The 21,871-nt window shown below is 38.8% G+C and overlaps 1 protein-coding gene across 1 annotated transcript in view; it reads right to left on the bottom strand.

Annotated features, from left to right (window-relative positions):
* LOC145768989 (integrin alpha-2-like) overlaps window positions 1–21,871 on the bottom strand; it is a 91,368-nt gene that overhangs the window by 12,163 nt on the left and 57,334 nt on the right. The window contains exons 22-24 of the mRNA XM_082580589.1: window positions 5,125–5,259; window positions 4,635–4,748; window positions 4,452–4,541 (exon numbers count right to left, since the gene is read on the bottom strand). Of these exons, the coding sequence (XP_082436715.1) occupies window positions 4,452–4,541; window positions 4,635–4,748; window positions 5,125–5,259 (339 nt within the window). The remainder of the gene's footprint in view (window positions 1–4,451; window positions 4,542–4,634; window positions 4,749–5,124; window positions 5,260–21,871) is intronic.

The following is a 21,871-nucleotide window of genomic DNA, read 5'->3' as shown; positions in this document are numbered from 1 at the left end:
CGAAAGCTAGTGTAATTCGATATTGCCACAACGAACTCGCAGCATCAGGCTTAAACAGTAGGGTGGCTCGTTTTTGAACTTTTTTTTTTAATTCTCTCAGGGTAGTGGGGAAATGGTGCCAATGAGTGAGAAAACAATCATGACAAAATTTGAGATTCGTAACAAATTGTCTTCAGCCTCCTGATGGGGCCCAAAAATCGAAAAATGGGTCAAAAACGCAATTTTTTCAAAAATATTTTTAGTTTGGGTAGATACAATATTGTTTAGATATATCTAAACAACCTAAAAAAAAAAAATTGAATTGAAGTCATTTGAAATATTCCTTCAGCTTCCTCACAGCTTCTGAAAATTTTTATTTTGCTGAAAATTTCGCATTTTTGTTTGTGGTTACATAACTACAAACTTCGTCAGTGACGTAAATTCAAATAAAAGACGTTACTTTTTCCTACCAAATTAATCCAATTTCATTAAAAAATGACGCAACAGCTCAGGGCAGGTCTATCAAGAGAAATACAATGACGTTTTATAGCTGGAAAAATGTCTAACGCAATTATGTATCATGTAACCACCCACAAAAATGCGAAATTTTCAGCAAAATGGAAATTTTCAGAAGTTGTGAGGAAGCTGAAGGAATAGTTCAAATGACTCCAATTTTTTTTTATTAGGTTAATTAGATATAGACATATGCAACCAAGCAACCACACGGCATTTAACATAATCCATTAAAATTGAACATAAACTATAAGCTACAAACGTTTTCGGCCATACACACGTTAGCCCTTATCAAGTAACAAAAAAATAACTGCTTATCATATCTACACTGAAAATGAATAACTGATCTAAACACTGAATTGAAAAAACGAAATGCAAAATGAAACGGCAGAGCATAGGAGAAGGGCACATCACATGGCGTGGCAAAGACGCATCATATTGCCTCGTGTAATTTAAACGCCATGTGATGTGCCTTTCTCCTATGCTCTGCCGTTTCATTTTGCATTTCGTTTTTTCAATTCAGTGTTTAGATCAGTTATTCATTTTCAGTGTAGATATGATAAGCAGTTATTTTTTTTGTTACTTGATAAGGGCTAACGTGTGTATGGCCGAAAACGTTTGTAGCTTATAATTTATGTTCAATTTTAATGGATTATGTTAAATGCCGTGTAGTTGCTTGGTTGCATATGTCTGTGGTTGAAGAAAGTGACCTCTTTACCAAAATTGTATAATTAGATATATCTAAACAATATTGTATCTACCCAAACTAAAAATATTTTTGAAAAAAATTGCGTTTTTGACCCCATTTTTCGATTTTTGGGCCCCATGAGGAGTAGGGTGGCTCATTTTCCTTGATGTTCTTTAAATTTTTTGTCAGTTTGGAATAATGTTCCATTTTGCTCACTGATAGTTGTAAACCAAAAATTTTTGTTGGGTTTTGACCTTTGACCCTGGTTCACCCAAGGAGAAATTCTGAATTTTTCTAAAAAATTAGTAAATTTCGAAGTGGTTTAGCAGTATCTGAAGAGGGAATTTCTCAAAATTTGACCACGTGATTTTGACGTCACTTCCTCTGTTAACTTCCACGTGGAACATCTTCACCCTACTCCAAGTCTGAGAGTCACTAATAGTGCATGCTTTTAGTGTCATTTTAGTTGATTTTACAGCCTTTTCGCAGTCAGTGAATTTATAACATAGACCAACAAAAAAATTTGGCACAGAAGATGAGAGTCATTATAGAGTATTTCAGGGCCCCTGATTCCGAAAATGCACTTTGTTTTTTCGAATTGGCTCTAGTTTTCGAGATATTCGACAATAAAAATATTTTTGAAATCGTTTCTCAAAAGCTTTCAATTAGCAAATCACTTATTTTCAGCCCTGTTTACCATTATGATGTCATAATTGCACTTGTCTAATTCAATTGGTTCATATTGCACGAAAGTTCAAAACGCAAGCAAAGGTTGAAATGAACTGTGATTAACACAAGGGAGACATAAATATTCAATGAAAACAGTTGTGAATCAGTAGGCCTACCTCACAAGAAAAATATCCCGAAAGTCATGTGTTTATGAATGCAGCTTTATATTGAATAGGTAAGCCTACTGAAATGGATACTGTACAAATGAAATTTTATTCTAAGCCTTTGCTAAGGCCAAGTCTTTGCTGCAATAAGTTTTTTTTTCTGGTCTTTAGGCTAAATAAATGGCATATAGGCTAATAAAATATGCCTTTGACAAGTAGGATGCTGTACAAACAACCCAGATATATTTTGCTGCATGAGACAACGCAGAGGAGCAACGCATTCTGCGATAGATACAGCGCTATATAAAAACAAGCATTATTATTACTTTGACATGAAGCTGGGTGATCAAGATAAGTCCTGGGTTCCTCCTATAAAGTATGCGAACATTGCACCGTTGCACGCAAACCCGTTTCTGGGCTCAAGGCTAAGAAGTTCAGAGTGCCATAGCATAAAGAAAGCCGTGGCATCACCATGAAAATTGATACTTCTGCACGGTGAGGATGTTCGAAGGAAGTTGGAACATTATGTTTACATGGAGTGTGCAAGGCAGTCATTGCATGGACGTTGCTATTTCTGTTTTTTGTTTGCCCTCTTTAGATTCAAGTGGTGATTTGCTTGAAACAATAGGAAAACCGGCATGACTGAGAGTAACCTCAATACCTTCTGTAGTGTTTTGGAGCAAGGTCAAGTTTTTTTTCTCAAAACCATTTCTACCACCTACTGTAGTAGTTAAAGATTTACAGTAGTTATCAAAAGTGGTAGTTGGAATCTTGGCTCCTCATCTCGATCAACATGGCATTCTTGACTCCAAGGCCAAGATGACGTTCTTCCGCAGCAAGGATAAAATTCTAAGCAGCTACTTTACTGAATAACATAACTTTGTATTCTGTAATTATATAAATGGCCTTCATACCTTGATGGGGTGTTGCTCAGTAGGCCAATCATAATAAAGAGTTGCGTTTGTTCATCGACAACTTTGTTTTGCTTATTTGTCTAGTTTGTTAAGCAAAACAATGTATGCATTTTGTTTGTACATAGTAGCTTACTTAGTAAGTCTGATACTGCTGAAGTCAACAAATATATTAATGCAAAACGCAAGTTATATATTCTACATCTTGTATCCTCTGGCTTACTTCACATCATATTTTGATTGTTACTAGGCCAGTAAACGTTAAATAGCTGTTTGTTTGGGTTGTAATCAACGTGATTGGTTCCAAATAGCGCTTATACAACTCAGAAATGTGCCTGGGATTACTTCCAGTTTTGTCTATGTAGTAAACGACACGACGTTAAATCTATAGGGTCTCAAAAATTACGAAAAAAATATTTTTGCTGTAACTCAAAAACTAGAGCCAATTCGAGAAAACTTAGTGCATTTTCAGAATAAGGGGCCTCGAAATACCTTAAAATGACTGCCTTTATATAAAAAAAAGTTTTGTTGGCCTGTGAAAATCGATAAACATCGTCAAATGATTCAAGAAACTGAAAGCAGTAGATATTTACTACGGTGAAGGGTGCACAAAGAAAATCATGTCTGATATGTGGTAGAATTCGACATTTTGAGAGTAATACACGTGTCAGTGTTCATGGAGTTGCTAATTAAACCACTTTGCTTGCTACAAGTTTGTGTTACTGCCTCTTATTGTGTCCATTAAGATGCTAGAGTGCATTAGAAGATAGCGGGTGAGCAGTTTCAGGGATAAGTGAAAATTCGATATTTTGAAAAAATTCAAACCAGGTGAACCAGGGTCAAACGTTAATATTTTTTTGTGAAATTTGGTGTAGGAGATACATTTACCAAAAGGAACAATATTCCAAACTGACGAAAAGTTTAAAAGAAAAATTTTTTTAGACATTTTGCGCCAGCCTAATGAGGAGGCTGAAGACAATTTTTTACGAATCTCAAATTTTGTAATAAGCGTTTTCTCACTCATTGGCACCATTTCCCCACTACCCCGAAATAATAAAAAATAAAAGTTTAAAAACGAGCCACCCTATTAAACAGATCGTTAGAATCTGCACTGTGATGTAATATAGTTGTCTGTATCATGAATTGTACCAAACTTTATAAACAATGAAAACGTGCAAGCTTTCCTTTTTCCAAAATTATTTTAAGCGAAATTCAATAACACATGTCATTCAACAACTCAAACATAATTTCATATTTTGGTTATTGAAAGAAAGTTTTTTTATACCTACAAAATAATTAATTTTGCAAGACAGAATAGGTTTAAACGTGATCATGTTATTTTATATTGCAACACTACATGTAAATATCCGTATTCTCAAAGTGGTCATCTTCCCTTCCACCCCTAGCTTAAGCTATTACCTTACATTTGAACAGCCATGACATTCGAGTAAAGAGTGTATGGCTCAAACCGCTTTAAAGCGCGCTTTTTAATAAATTAAATGTGTTGTGACGAGTTTCATCACTTACTTGGTTAGAATAGATTCTGTTCGGAGGATGAATGGGCAGGGAGGAAGTGTCGATATCGACGCGGCTCACGAATCTGCTACTCAAGTCAGGCTGAAAAAAATTGAAACAAATTAAACAGTGATTTTCTGGGATGCGACGTCTAATCGCAGCTAAATGAAAATTTACAATGAAATGATAGCCTACCTGTGAGAGTGTGGGTATCCAAACCTTAAACTTGGCTTTAACTGTGACAGTGAAATAAGGATTGAAGTCGCTCAACTGACATGTGATCATCCCACATACGACATCATTGCAAGTCTACCATAAAATATTATGGTTAGGAGAGTGAATGTTGCTCTCTGCTATATCAATCTCACCACGTAGTCCATTTCAAGTATTGTGTGGTATGAACTGGTCATCAAAGAAATCCTGTATAGACCAACTATGTAGCCTACTATTACAGACATGTTACAGTAGTTATTCAATGTTTGACATTAACACAGGAAGATTTAAGTTTTATCTAGGTGAGAATAGTTTTAGTGTAGTGGAATATCAAGTATGCGGTTCTTGGATCTGCGGTTAAAAATCGCTAGTCCAAGTAAAAACATAAAACTTGCTACATTTTTAGGACAATTGATAGTACTGGTGATAAAATAAATGCTAATGTCTCTTAATCTCAATTGATAGCACTCACTGGATGTATAGGTACAATAGATTCCATTTCACTCGGAAAGCTCAATGGAACATTTGGCGTAAATGTAGTGTTAGTTTGTGGTAAATTCAACGTATTTATTCTCCCATTCGTATCACATAGGCACAATGAGGAAGGCTGAAATGAGATTATCTTTCACAAGAGAATCGTTTACTGTTGAAATCAGAAGCGTAGCGTCCAAGGCGTAGAGGGATGGCACATCCAATCATTTTCAAGTTGTAGTGAAATATTTCATAACAATAATTATTAATAAATAACAACAATTAGAAAATAGCAATAAAAAATAACAAGTAATTGTTAGAAAAAATGTTTTTGGCATTAACTTGGGCATTTTGATAGATTTTTAGCGTTTTTTTTTTTTTATTTTTTTTTTGGAATTGTGAATAGTGTAAAAAAAACTCTGTTTTATCAATGCGCAATAGCTAATTTACAAAACACCAGGTTTGAAAAGGCAATTTTTCCGAATCTTGATGATGCTTTTCAAAATATTGCGTTTTGTGTTGATTTTGTCAACAGCATGATTGTTACCAAAACCAAAAGTGTTGCAACCGTGCCATATTTTAATTTGAGCATGTAATGGAAAACGTCAAGTTTCTAAAATTTGGCGTTAAAACCGCCAATATGGCAATCTGTGATATTGGAAACCTGCCTTTAAGCTTTTAATGTTTGTGAGAACTTGCCGTAGTTTCCACTTTGTGTTTCGCATTTTTGCCTTACCCGTTTTCCAAAACTCTTAATTGGCCGCTTTTAAATGCGCTTTCTTGACAGCATTGCGGCATTCCAACTCGAGTTCCAATAATAAGTTCAATCGTTTTAGTGCCGCAGCTATATGGGCGTTTACGTTGTTAGTTTATGTTTGAAGTCTGAGTTACTTTACCCATGACAGTTCGTCAGAGATAGTTAGACGTCAAGGATTCCGTGAAACAGTGCACAATCCTGTTTGCCTTGCAAGATGAGGCCTAGCGTTTGGCTTCCGTCCACATGCTATTATAGCAACGTCCACGGTCATAGTTGATTTTGTTTTTATTGAGTTTGAAACAATGTTGTTTGTTCTGTTTTTATCTTTGTTTTTATCGTCAACTTGGTAAAATATTGAGTGCTGAAGTTTGAGACTAATACAGAGTACGGGCATCAGATTGTCAAGTATCAGTAGTCACTCTCTTAGACCAGGGGTCCGCAAATAGTGGGTCGCGACCAAAATTTGGGTCGCGAGACCTTCCAGTCTGGGTCACAAAATACTTTAAACTCACCGTAAATATAAGCATCGCATATGTGTAATAATGAATTTTAGCTTTTTTAAACCTCTAATTGTTAATTATCTTAAATCGAGACCTCTCAGAGAACAAGATTAGTTACCATTCTCTGCAACGAAATGGGCTCAGAGCATAAAAGTATTTTTATTCAGAAGTGAGATGGTTATCGTAAGGTAAAAGTTCTCACCGTTTGTATGAGCTGCGAAATGAAATATACTTGTTTCTTACGGAACGACAACACAAACTTGCTGCAAATATTACCGACTCCGACTGGCTGACAATACAGTTGTACTTATCTTGTAGTTTTGAGAATATAAACAGTTTAAATTTGTCATTACACGGCGAATCAATTGACATTTTAACAGCGTACAACAAGATCAAAGCGTTCAAAAAGAAAATTCAACATTGGGCTAGTCTTGTTGAAAGTGGAAGAATAGATATGTTTTCTGAGTTGAACGACTTTCTTGATAAAAACGAGTTTAGTCAAAACATTAACACCAGAAACAATATCCTGAGGAATTTTACCAACTCTGGTTGGGGCACTAATCCACAAACCCTCAGAATGACCGCATTGGCTTTGTGCTACTCCACAGCAGAATATGCATGCCCTGTTTGGAACAGGTACTGTCACTCATCGAAGCTTAACTCGGTAGTCAATCATTCTTGTCATCTTATTACTGGATGTCTGAAGCCCACATATACCAACAAACTTTATCTGCTTGCTGGTATTGCACGACCACACATAAGAAGATACGTTAACAGTCAAGCTGAAAGGCTAAAACAAACATGTGATGAAAAACATCCTCTATATCAGCGTTTCTTAACCGGGGGTGCTAGCACCCCCTGGGGGTGCTGGAATAGACTGGAGGGGGTGCTAAATGCATGCAGCATAATATCAAAAAATGTCATTTTACTTTTTTGCATTTTTTCGTCTTTCTGCCAGTATCAGCAGTTGTCATATCAATAATTGCTGTTTCGAAGTAGCCTGATACCTGGTTTGCTGTTATTGTAGTCATCTCCCTGCGCAACTTGATCCTGAGTAGGCTAGTTTGTGCGAACTTCCCTGGTGGGTGCATACCTGCAGTTTTGTATTCACCTGCAGAATCTCACCATGCGTGAATTGCGCGCATTGAAACACAGAAATTTTGTTTTTTTAGGACCCGTGTATCCCTGAAGAGTACTTTTGAAGAATAAACAAATGATGCATTTGTACATCGCTTTTTTCCTTCACCAAAGGTTAATGGCGGCGCCCGTATTTTGACATGCTTTTTGATCGCTGGCGATATATTTTGTAGTGAGGTTTCTTGTCTAACAAACTGTTCTGTTGTTTTAAGAGAGTTGATTCACTTACATAATGGTGAATGAAAGTCAAATGCCAAATTCTGCATCAACTTCGTTCAAACAACAGCACAGTTTGTTAGACAACAAGAGACTTCATTACAAAATATATCGCCAGCGATCTGCAGGCATGTCAAAATTTCGGCTTCTACTAAACGTTTATCCGGCATTGCAGTATAGTCGTATGTTAATGATAGTTAGGGGGTGCTAGACTGTTCAGGCCTATTTACAGGGGTGCTAAAGTCAGAAAAGGTTAAGAAACGCTGCTCTATATGGAAAAACTGCTGCACAAACCCGGTTGAAATCAAGAAAAAGCTTCTTAACACACGTTCAGCCACTAACCTCAACAAAAGAAGAAACAAGACTTAGGCAATGGAAACAACAATTCGAAAATGACCCATCATGCACTGAAATGAAGGTCCCACCATCAGAGTCCCTCCCCCCAAGAGCAAACGCTCCTTGGGCAAAGTGGAAAACATTAAATCGATTCCGAACCGGTGTTGGACGCACTAAGTCTGCAATGGTGGAGTGGGGCTCCAACACGGGCCCAGTTGCATGTATCTGTGGCACCGAGCCCCAAACAGCGGACCACCTTCTTGTTTGCTCTCGGCTTTCCACCCGGTGCAGTAGGTGGGACCTGTCAGAGTATAACTCCGTTGTGGAAGAATGTGTCAATCTGTGGTGTATCAACGAACTTTAGAAGACTCGATAGAAGAAGTCAAAAAATTGTGAAGCAATCCATAATAATTATTCATCTTCATAATCTTAAATGTTCGATAAATATTTTCTCGAAAACACCACACCACAAGGCAGGATCTGGAAAAAAGTTTGGAAAAGACCAAAGCTTTAAAGTGCTTCTGACAGGTAAATAAATTCGCTAAATTTACCAAAGATACCAAAAAGATGACACTAACAAACTTCCTTGACCAGCAAGTCGTAAAAAGTACCAACAGGCTACTAAGTTACACGCTTGCAAACTTTCGTTGACTTTCGGCGAATCTGGCACTCATTCAATTGCGAAAATAAAAACGGCAACACCGCTGTGACGTCACCATAAGTGGGAAGGATACACTCTTTCTCTGTGGTGACTTGGTAAGGTGTATGACTACTGCATGTGTGGGGCTCTGTTGGACGTGAATGTGGAACGTGGACGTGAAACGTGAATGTGTGGGGCTCTGTTGGTCTAAACAGCATGTGCAAAATAATAATTACCTAAATGAAAATGTGAACTTATTATTACTATCAGGTTTAGATCAAATAGGTTGAGTTTATTTTTATCAAACAGCATTTCAATTCAATTGAAATTGCAGTTTCGTAGGGCTACAATTTTGATAAATTTTTATTTCTCCTAATCTGGATGTAGCCATTTGTTGTGTAACAACAGTATCTCACAAACAGTAAGTTACCCTTAATTTAAGGTTGAGGCAATGCCTACAAATTGCTGTTTATGTGACAGTGTCACTGACAAAGACCGTGTGCTATCTTTTAACGCTTTTCCACAAAACAAGGTGCTGAGAAGAAACTGGTCAAAGTTTTCTTCAAGTGTTCGAAAGTGGGATGGGCCATACAAAACTAGTCGTATATGCTCTCTTCACTTCACTGAAGATGATTTTGTTATGGTGGTACGTTTGCTACAACTAGCACTCTAGGTGGTGCGTTTGCCACAAGTGCGAGTGTATGCCCCAGCCCAATGAATGTGTATGTTGCCATGAAGTGCCACAGACGAAAGAACTTTTGAAAAAAGACGCATCTAGTTGTGTTACATATTTGACCGATTTTGAGGCACACTTACACCCTACAGTTCTGAGGACTTTTTTATGAGCAGCAGAAAGAACTGGAGAAAAACATATTAACCGAAAGAAGAAAACGAAGACCCATCAAACGAGTAAGGATGTCACATTAAGCTAAAAATACATTAAATGCTAAATAATGCCCACTAAAAGAAGTGATTTTATTTCCTTGCAGGCAGTATCGGTTAGTTGCCTACAGGTATGTATTGGAGTGGATACTACAAGGGGATGTTCTCGGAAGCAACAATCGGATTGTGCTGCCGTCATGCATTGTTTGGCGAATACGAAACAATTTTCCAAGTCCAAATGGTCGTTACACCGGGTTTCAATGGCCAACTGAAGCCACATTATGAGAGAGAGAGAGAGAGATACAGAGAACTTTTATTTATTTATGACTAGTGAATATGGATGATGATTCGAGCGATTTCTTCATATTTCACTTCAAGTATATTTTAGGTTTTGTAAGAACGTATTGTAATGATTGCTTGCCTGTAGTTCACCTTGTTTACTCTCTTACGTAATCATGTGTGCCCTAGGTAATTGTACGCTTTTCTAGTTCTGTACTCTAGCCTTGCCACTGATTCTGTGATTCATCTTGCAGTTGTGTGTGAACCAGCTCAGTGGCCGAGTGGTTTCGCCTTCGGCTCTGGTGCTGGTAGGTCTGAGATCGATTCCAGGTCGGGTCAAACCGAAGACTTTAAAAACGGTACCGATTGTGTTCTATCCTGCATAGCGCAGTGAGAATGAGTCGGGTAATAATGTGATAACATCGTAAACCTGATAGAAATTAAAAATGAGCCCTGTCGCTAAAAGACCATAGCTGTTGTAGAGCGACAATAAATAAAACCATAACATTATTATTATCTTGCAGTTGTACTGGCAGAACGAGGACAATAGAGTTGTGCAGAACTATGTCTACCGTAGACATATTTAGTTAACTTTATATTTGTTTTGTTTGTTTAGCACGAATTTAAGTTAATTAAAGCCAAGTTATGCTTCTAGTTTGGTTTATATCGTAACAATTTAATCAACTTATTTATCTGGTGATGGAACGTTTGTTGAAACCGAAAGTGCTAGACCTTGACCCGAGTGATGCACTTGCTGCTAAGCACTACAGACATTGGCTGAAAAAGTTTAACGTCTTTCTTGAAGCAGTTCAGCGTTCTGTGCCAAGCCGTGAACCCTCTGAAGGCGACCATAGATCTCAGAATTTCTCAGCAGTAGATAAACTAGCATTACTGCACTGCTATTTGTCACCTGAAGTGTACGACCTTGTTGAGGACTGTTCTACTTTCGACGCAGCAAAGGAAGTACTCGATAGAGCCTACATAAAGGAGAAAAACGAAACTTTTGCCCGTCACCTTTTACTCACTAGGGAACAGAAGCATGATGAAACCATCCCATTGTACGCAAGAGCACTCAAGGCACTTGCCCGAGATTGCCAGTGGCGAGCTGACAGCGCGAAAGATTTCAAAAGGGAATTAACTCGAGATGCATTTATTACTGGAATCTCTTCTTCAGCTATCAAGCAGAAACTACTAGAAGAAAAATCACTCACCCTTGAAGATGCTATAGCTAAGGCTGAATTACTCGAACAAGCGCACAATCAATCCGGATGTCTTTCAACTACTCTTCAATCTTCCGTCGCTGCATCGTCAAGAAATGCCAACATCCCACTAAAGAAATGCTACTTTTGCTCCGGAAAACTGCACCCGGGCGGAAGGATGGAATGTCCTGCTCAGGACGCTTCTTGCCGAGCATGTGGAAAAAAGAGTCATTTTGAAAGAGCCTGTTTAAAATCACAAAAAGGACAAAACAATCGTATCAAAGCACAATCTACATCTGCTTTAATACTGGGAGATCAGCACTTATCGTCTGGATCTGAAGATGGCATTGTCGCTTCAACAGTTTCTTCTTATTTATTGTCGGTTTTAGCCGGTGTGCCATCCTGTTTGTCGTCTTCTTCAGTTTCCGTGGAAATAGCCGGGGAACACATCACTGCTCTTCTAGACTCCGGTGCATTTCATAGCCACATTGACTGGAAGGTTGCGAAATGGCTTGGGCTGGATCCTCCATCAGGACCCACTTCTTCAGTTTCACTAGCTCGCATAACTCAAAATTTTGAGTGTCTAGGAAAGACTGCTGCTAAAATGACTTTATTTAATCGCGAATATGATTTACAACTGGGAGTTCGACGCGAACTTTGTGCAGACATCATCTTCGGACAAGACTTCATGGCGCTGCATCGACGGGTGATTTTTGAATTTAATGGTAAAAAAGATGATATCATAATAACACCTTCAAACTGTAGTGTTGCAGCGGCTAAAGTCACAGCACCTCGTCTATTCAAGAATCTGGATCCAGGAGTCCGACCAATCGTCACGAAGTCTAAACGTTTTAATCCCGAAGATCAGCATTTTATTCGCCAGGAAATCAACAAACTCCTTGCTGATGGGGTTATAGAGCCTTCTACTTCACCTTGGAAAGCTCAAGTTCTAATCGCAGATGATGGACGCCATAAAAAGCGGATGGTAATAGATTACTCTCGCACCATTAACAAGTTTACACTTCTTGACGCCTTTCCTTTACCAAGAATTGATGATCAAGTGAATGCCATTGCCCACGGAAAGATATTCAAACCCGATCCCACAAGATTGCAACCCCTACTGGATTTACCCGTTCCAAAGTGTAAAACTGAACTTCAAAGAGTCGTTGGGATGTTCGCTTACTACGCTCGTTGGATACCCCAATTCTCACAAAAGGTACATCCACTAAACCTCGCAATTACTGGAAACACCTTCCCTTTATCTCAACTGGCGTTACAAGCTTTTGAATCATTAAGACAAGGACTTGTCTATCGTTTATTCGTGATGACTTGCCCTTTCAGGTTGATTGTGATGCATCTGAACATACAATAGCTGCAACGTTAAACCAAGGGGGGAGACCGGTAGCCTTTTTCTGAAAAATATTTTCAAAATGCGAAAGAGCGTACGCTGTTGTAGAAAAAGAAGCTTTAGCTATAATCGAAGCAGTTAGACCAGTGGTTCTCAACCTTTTTGTTTTGGCGGACCCCTTTTGGTACCTTCGAAGCGATCGCGGACCCTCAAAAAATTTTTATCTGAAATTTTGGTATATTGCTTTTCCTATAATTATGATGGAATCAAATGTTTTATGAGTTTCGAAACGACACACTTAAAAGAATTTGGTGAACTCGCGACACACTTATGACTATTGATGACATTAGAGAAATTATGTTATGAGCTTTATGTTGGCACATCAAAAATCAGTAGGCTATATAATCTATAATTATGTTGATTTGATGTTTTTCTATAAATTTTATCAAAAACCAATAGAATTTTGCGACCGTTACAAACAATTTCTTCCTTTTTTCGTTTCTAATCAATATTAATTCGTTATAATCTTTGTCATCGCAAAACTGTGAGTGGTGATAGACTGCTGACCAACGTTTGTATTTCTAAGCTAAGCATTGACCAATAGACTACTGTCTCAAAAAAATTAAGTTGAACATAGCCTTATTAAAAAATTAATTCATTTATATGATATTTTTTTAGTTAGAAACCAAACCTTTGAACTTTCAAAGGACATCGCACCGGTTCGTTGGGAAGTACAGTTTGAAAATCACGGTAGCCTAATACACAAATAAAGCACAACCAACCAATTTTTACATTTCGTAATTTATCAATCATGCTGCAAACTCGCAAGCTTTCACGGACCCCCTGAAACCGCTTCGCGGACCCCAAGGGGTCCGCGGACCCCCAGTTGAGAACCACTGAGTTAGACGTTGGTGTCACTATCTTCATGGTAAAAAGTTTAAATTAATTACTGATCAACGAGCTCTTCATTTATGCTTGACCCAACTAACAAAGGTAAAGTCAAAAATGCCAAAATTCAACTTTGGAGAGCAGAATTGGGTTGCTTCGACTACAGTGTAGAGCATCGGCCGGGAGTCGACAACGTTGCTCCTGACACTCTATCTCGCTTCAAAGTGATCGCTAGCTACTCTCAACAACCCAATCTAAAAGACATTCATCGCCAACTTGGGCACCCGGGAGTTACTCGTCTTTGGCAATTCACTCGTTCAAAAAACTTGTCATTTTCTCTAGATCAGTGGTTCCCAACCTTTTTTTGGCTGTTACCCTAATTTCCACCCTGAAGTGAGCCAATTACCCCCACGATCAATTTTCAAAAACAAAAGTGTTTATTGCTATGTATTTCAAAGGGCTAACTATGACAATCAAAATGCGATACAATACTGAATACGTTCAAGATAACAATGCGTGGTAAACATTTAATGCGAAAGTTGGGCCTGGACTTCAGCCGCCAGCTTTGTGGTACGAGGGTGATTCTTGTGTCGCTTTTGACATCCTGGCGATTGCGCTTCTGTCTTCATTCCCAAGACAGTTAAAAATCCTTGTTTACAGCGATACAATGTTGAAAAAGATGTCAGGATATTTAATGCCAGTGTCGCTAATGTTGGTGCGTCTTGGAGTCTGCTAAGCCAGAAAGGTTCTAAGCCTTTCCCCCTTGAAATCAAGTTTCAACGCTTCATATGTTCATTCGGAGAGTGATAAATTCTTCTTTGGTCGGAAAATTGTCATCATCCACCTGGCTGTCATCACGTGTGAAGGGCTCAGTGCACCATTGATGACTAGCTGTGTCCAAATTAGGAAAGTAGTTGTCCATCTTCTTGGCTAGCTGGCCTAAGTGGTCAGCTATGTCCTCCTTCAACACCGCTGTCAACTCAAGTCCATTGCCTTTGAGCTACATGTCAAGCGTCATAAACTGCGCCACTGTGCCTCTTCCAACTCGCTTGTTCCACAATTTAACCATTGCGATAAATGCTGCTACGGCTACTTTGGTGTCGATTACAGTTAACATTCTTGCCTTGAATTAAAAGATTGCTTTTGTCCAATTCACCAAAGATATCAGCAAGCAAGGGCGCGGGAAGTAGGGGTGCTCAAGGCGCTTCAGCCCCCCCTAGAGCTAATTCAGCCCCCCCTGGAATTTTCCAAAATTGCTTCAGCCCCCCCCTAGAAAATTGTGAAAATTTAAGGTATATAACATATTTTCAGAAAATTATTCGAGCAATAATTGCTACGATGAATCAAGTTTCTGTTACGTGTGGTCGCGCTCATCATTCGCAATAAGAGTCGTCGATCACATGGAGGTATAATATCTCGCAGTAGCGGTACCAGCCACCCTCCTTACTAACACGGCGGTCCATCGTTTATTGGACATCATTCTGCAATATCCACTTTGCAGCATAAAACAGCAAGACATCTGGTTGTTATAACGGAGGGCGGGCCAAACTAGAATTATGCCCTGGATCGTTATTCATTCACTGCAGTAATCATGCTCTCGATTTGATTTTGCGAGACGTTGTAAAGGAGGTGAGGCTTATTGCCGATGCCTTAAACTTCATTCAAAGTGTTGCAGTTGTAATTCGTGAATCGATCGTCTAAACGTAAATATTTGTTCATGTCGCTTTTTGGTTCCGATGAAGTTGTCTGCAATTTGCTGGTTTTGTTTCCTACTCGTTGGTGCGTTCGTGCTTCTGCCCTTGCTCATGTTGTTAAATGCTACCCTACCCTATTTGGCTGTTGCAATGTCTGACCCACATGACAGAAGATAGTGCAATGAAAGGAGACGCACGTGCAAAGACATTCAGCTTGGTAAAATAAGCACGCATGATGTGGATTTATTTTGCGATTACCTGCAGCGGTAAAGTTTTTCAGTTTGCAGAAGCCGTCGCAAGACAGCTCCAAAACAAGAAGATCTCTACTTCATCTTTGGATCATCACCATTTTCCGCAAACGGATCCAAAATCTCAGACAAGATTGATCCGTTTCCATGCTTGTGGAAGCAGCGAACGTCTTTGTGTCTGCCAACAACCTAAAGACGCCAAAGAATCCCCAAGTGAGCAAAACTCTAGCAAGATTTCGAAACACAGAGGAATCGGATGGTTTGTCGTCTGCGTGAGAAGGAGCGTGGAAACGGCAATACATCGAAGCCCTTGATTTTGTTCAAGCTGAGCTTGATCGAAGATTCGACCAAGTGGATCTGCTTAAAGCAGCCAACAGAGAGAAGGCCCTTCTAAGCTGTGCAAACGGTGAGGGAGGATCTGATACTGAGATCAGCTTACCCGATGCCATCAGAAAAGATCGCTTAAAAACGGAACTTACCTTGCTCAATGCTCAGCGAATGGTAAGTGGAAAAACCGCAAACTCCGTTAAAAAGGTTGCTGAGATATCATCGCAACTAAACCCTCGAAGACTAAGTCTTTTTAAAGAAACGTGAAAAGTTGTGGAGCTCTGCCTTTGCCTCCCGGTTTCAGCTGCATCATCAGAACGTTTTTTTTCTGCTCTATGGCGCCTGAAAACGTGGTTGAAAAGCTTAATGACACAAAAAAGATTTAGGCCTACTCGTCTTGCGTTGATGCATGTCCACCAAAACATTTTGAACACTGTCGATGTCAAAAAACTCATGACACGGCTCATAGAGAAAATCCTGAGCGAAAAGCGATCTTCGGAAGCGTGTGAGAACTCATTTTCACAAACTGTCGTTTTCATATCACTCTCTAATTTGTTCGTTTTCATTTAAATTTCCTGAACACTGCTTTCGTTGTTGCCGTTCTTCGTTTCTTACAACCTACAATGTGTGTGTTTTTGGCGTCTTATTACACACTGTAGAGGACCGATAATACCTACTACCAGTTTTAAATGTTCTCCCACGTAAAGGGGGTCTGGGGGGCGAAGCCCCCCAGAAGCTCACAACACTACGGCAGCTTCAGCCCCCCCTAGAGAAGAATAGTTCCCGCGCCACTGTCAGCAAGGTAGCACAGCTGGGAAATCGACTGTTGGTTAGAGAAGTATTCAGTCAAGTCGAACTTCTTTTCTATCAGAAAAACATGGACAGCCTCACGAAGTTCGGCCAGGTGGGTTATCACTTTGCCACGAGACAGCCATCGTACTTCTGTGTGGTAGGCTACAGTAATGCTTCGTATCTTTCTCCCATCTTCTTGCACAGTTTCTTGAAAAGACAACTGTTCAATTCCTTCGCTTTTATAAAGTTCACAACCTTCACTGTTTCTAAATCGGGTCTTGTTACCCCCCAAAAACAGGCAAATTACCCCTCGGGGGTAATTTACCCCCAGGTTGGGAACCACTGCTCTAGATGATGTGAAAAATGTTTGCAAAAGCTGTCGTTCGTGTTGTGAAGTGAAGCCTCGCTATCACAGCTTGGATAAAAACCAACATTTAATACGTGCCACAAGTCCCTCGGAAAGAATAAGTATCGATTTCAAGGGTCCAGTAAAAGGTGTCAAACCATACATTTTAACACTAGAATTACAAGGGTGTCCTATAGGACATCGGGTCTTCTTTAATCTGCAATTGCCGCTTCGGATTAAGAGCTTTTGTTCTGAAATTCTTTGACTTTTAACAAAATTCACTTGACATAATGCTACCATGTTGCCCGAATTCCAAGGATATTTGTTAAAGAAATTATATCACATTTTTGATTTTACACCCTAGAATTACCACGGTGTCCTATAGGACACCAGAAAGCATTTTACACTGTATTGGCTTAATAACCTTATTTTAAATCTAAATCTCTTTTGCTCTCAATAGCTGCCTGTCGAAACTCACTCATTATGACGCAACAGCGAGTCTTTGATTTGTAACACAGCAACAGCAAGGTTTACATTTCACGCACTATAGTACCTATGTCAGGGATGGCGAACCTTTTTTAATGCATGGGTCACAAAAGAGACCTTAATCCTTGAAAAAGCAGAAGTGGGTCATACATTTAATTACATGTTAATGCGAAACTAACTTAGGCTACATGTTAATGCGAAACTTGCTGTTGCATCTTCTCTGCAAGTCTTATTATCCTTGGTTGGTGATCCGTAGTTTTTAGCTTCACACATGCAGCACTCATATCTGAGCTGAGACGATTCCGTGTGCTTGATTGTATAAAATTCATGTGAGAAAATAAAGATTCGCACGAATATGAAGAACCAAACAATGTTAACAGAGCTACCGCAAATCTTTTCATAGTTTCAAACGAATTTGGCAGGGAGTTCCACTCTGTAAGAATTATATTTTGAGCATGGTTTTCAACAGCAGGAAAGTCACAACCATCTATATCCGTTTTCATTTCAATTTTTTGTAGGAGATGATTTAAGTCTGCAAATTTTGTTTTCCAAACTGCACTTTCTTGAAAGTCTATCATTTCCATTTCCAAGTTGTAAAGACGACGCCATATGAAGTTTGATAATTCAAGATTTTCAAATTGAATTGCATGCGGGAAAAGAATGAACTGCAATTAGTATCTAGCTTTCGGAACTGGGTAAACCTTTCTGACATTACATTTTTGGGCTCTTTCGTCAGTAGGCTAAAACATACTTGTTGAGTGCAGTTTGCTTTTGTTCATAAGTTAAATTGGTGCTGGTAAAGTACTTCAACAACTGAGGAAAACATTTCAGCTGACCTTGTTCAAGGTCTACAGAAAAAATAGCGAGTTTCTTCTCAAATGCTTTAATGTGCCCAAACATGGATAATACAATATTTCCACAGCCTTGCAATTTAGTATTTAACTTATTGTAATGCATTGTAAAATCAGCGAAAAAATGTAAATCATTCAACCACGTAGCCTACTTTCGCTTAACTCTGGATATTTTTGATTTTTTTCAGCTAAAAAAAGTTGTAGGCTACTTCTTCCAACAATTCAACAAATCGCTGTAAAACATTACCACAACTTAACCACCTTACACTGTTGTAGGCTACATGAGTAGGCCACTAAATTTACTGTCACACGCGTTCAATAAATTTGCAAACTGGCGTTTATTAAGAGCATGAGATGCAATAGTTGACTATTTTTGTTACCACACTTAGCTACAACTTTTTGAAGAGATTTGCAGTGAAATTCAACAAAGCTGCGCTCTCCTGTTTAGTAATTGAATAAATCCAACATGTTTCCCAATCATGCTGGGCGCTCCATCAGTCGTTACAGATACAATCTTCTCCATATCTATAGCCTACCTAGCTCAGCAAACTCTTTCTTTAATTCAGCCGTGATACTGATAACGCATTACTACGGCTTTAGTTGTGTCAGACTGCTATATGGCAGTTCAGTACGGTAGGCTACTAGATTAAAATAGGGTGGGGCCTTATTACAAATATTTAGAAAACATTTATTCTTTGCTGAAATATTTGTTTAAATTTCATTATTTTAAAAAAGACAAGTGGGTCACTGAAAACCTGTGATGGGTCACTTCGTGCCCCGCGGGTCAGTGGTTCGCCATCCCTGACCTATGTAAAGTACCAACAAAAAGCTAAAAAACAATCTGTTATCCACCATGCATTCTACGCCACATGTGGACATCACCACGGCTGCCAAAAAGCCATGTGTGATCGGTATCTACAATGAGAACAAAGTTGGCGCCGACGTTTTTGATCAAATAGTTCGTTTGTACAATATCGATCAGTTTCCAGGAGGTGGCCATTGTCATATTCTGTCTGTTTACTGGTGTATTATATACAGAAACAACATGCACTTCCACTTTGATTAATTACTGACAACAGAATGTACTTCCGGGATACTTGCCAGGGTTGCCAAAAGATAATCTGGTAACCGGTCATAAGCATAACATAATAATCACATTTCAATACACTACATCCCTTCCTTCTCGGATTAAAACGTAGTTTTCAAAGGCATTACTTCTTTTGATAAAAACCAAGTTTACATTAAATGTTCATAACAGGTGATGAAAACCATGAGCACTTGAACCAATAAGACTCATTATCATTAGGTTTCGATTACGTATAAGCATCATTCCTGCAATCAATGGTATACACAGATTAACTTATAAGTACCAACATTTACTGTCAAAAGCAATATAGCCATACCCCAAAGATCATGATTAACACGTTTGCTTCTACTTTTTACACTTTGAACTTGAAATTGTAATGGAGAACAATTAAATAGATTACCACTCAATTGACATGACGTTTAAACAAATAGACATGCATTCCAAAGCTAGTCTTTATAACGAAAGAACAAAAGGAATCATAGACATATAAGTCTGCATTCTATATAGTCACTTCAGGTTACATAATCATTAAAGCGGGTAGGTTTACTGACATTACGTGTCGGACGAGTACGTACAGGTATTGAGGGCTCATTCAAATCAGCGTTCACGGTTATGTCCGCAGGAGGTGAGTTTACATTTTCATCACTGGTGTTCAATTTCTTGAAAAATGACGAATTTCGTGTCAATTGAACCCCTTCATTGTTTTGTACTGTCACTTCCCCCCTTTCCTTCCTAACTACCTGTTGGGTAGCGCTATCAAAATTTGCAGAAAGTTTATTTGATTTTTGACTTTTAACCAAAACTTCATCTCCAACCCGAATATCTGAGTCGACAGCACGTCGCTTAAAGTCAGTATATAGTTTACCGTCTATTTTACCCTTCCAGTCTCTGTCTCGAATCCCTTCATCAAAGATCTGAGGTTCTCGGCACAGTTCAGGTAATTTAGACTTCATTTCTCTGCGAAACATCATATAATAAGGAGTAGAACCTGTAGAAACTTGCGGAGTTGAACGATATGCCATTAGAAATTTGTTGATCTCATACCGCCAATCTTTCTTTTCAACTTGAGCAACTTTGATTGCCTTTAACAATGTTTGATTTTGTCGTTCCACCTCACCGTTTGCTTGAGGCCATAATGGTGTTGTTTTGCGGTGTATTACTCCATATTCTTCTAGAAAATTCTCAAAATCATTCGATACAAATTGTGGACCATTATCAGTTCGCAATGAGTAAGGTACTCCAAACCTTGAAAACATGGGCAGAATCGCTTGAATCAATTTTTCGCTTGTGATAGATTTCAAGATTGCAATTTCGTAAAAACGACTAAAGTAATCTACCACTACTAAAATGTTCTCACCACTTGGTAATGGACCAAGAATATCTGCCGCACAATCTTGCCAAGGCCCACTTGGTGGCAATACCCGAGCAATTGGTTCTGGTCTGCAAAAGTCGCTGGTGACTTGACATCCGTGACAAAGTTTACACATCTTTTCTGCATCAACATCGATCTTTGGCCACCACACCTTTGTGCGTAATCGATTCTTTGTCTTGACAATGCCTTGGTGACCCTCGTGTGCCAAATTGAGCACTTTTTCACGCAATGTAGCAGGTATAACGAGTCTTGTCCCTCTGAGCAACAAGTTTCCATATGTACACAGTTCATTTTTTACATGCAAAAAGCTTGTGTCTGTACACTTGGACCAATTTCCTGAATGAATATAGTCCCTAATTTCTGACAATTGTGGATCAGCAGCTGATTCTTGTTCAAGTTCTTCTGTAGATAAAGCGACTGGCATACTTTGAAGAACAATAGATCTCACATAATCATAAGGTTCTGTCAAATCTTTGCTTTCTTCATAGGGCTCTTTATTTAGCCTTGACAATGCATCAGCAATGTTAGTTTTCCCTGGACGATAGATAACACTAAAATCAAACGATTGTAAACGCAATACCCAGCGTTCTATTCTTGCTGATGGTCTTGATTTCTTCGTGTAAATGTATTGCAGGGGCTTATGATCTGTTTCAAGTTCAAAATGTCTTCCAAATACATACAAATTGAATCTTTCACAAGACCAAACCAACCCTAGAGCTTCTTTTTCCGTTTGGCTGTACTTCTTTTCCACATCTGACAAACTTCGAGATGCATAAGAAATGACTCTCCACATTCCATCTTGTAACTGTGTCAACACAGCACCTAGACCAACTGGAGATGCATCTGTCACAATTCTTGTCTTACAGTCATTCCGATAATATGCCAATGTATCAGCCTTTGTGATCACTGTTTTTAGTTTCAAAAATGCATCTTGGTGTGCTTTATGCCATTGAAACTTTGCAGTCTTTTTGGTCAAGTCTAGTATAGGCCTTGCAATGGTTGCTAAATTTGGGATAAACTTAGCTGAAAACTGAACAAGACCCATGAATGATCTGACTTCACTAGCTGAAGTTGGAGGTTGTGCTTTTTGAATAGCTGCAATTTTCTCTGCACTGGGACTTACCCCTTGTTGGTGCAAGTCATGTCCAAAAAATGTAAGCTTTGACATTCTAAACTGACATTTTGTTTTATTCAAAGTCAATCCAGATTTTAACAACTTTTCCAGTACCACATGTAATCGACTGTCATGTTCTGTCCTGTCTTTTCCATAAATGACAATGTCATCTGCAATGTTAGCAACACCATCGCAGTTCTTCAATAAATCCCAAATAATTTTCTGATATTTTTCAGGAGCAGAACTCAG

This window comes from Aplidium turbinatum, chromosome 4, assembly GCF_918807975.1.
Source record: "Aplidium turbinatum chromosome 4, kaAplTurb1.1, whole genome shotgun sequence".
NCBI classification, from domain to species: Eukaryota; Metazoa; Chordata; class Ascidiacea; order Aplousobranchia; family Polyclinidae; genus Aplidium; species Aplidium turbinatum.
Note: the sequence above shows the minus strand (reverse complement) of the source record. Positions and strands in the feature narration are given on the sequence as shown.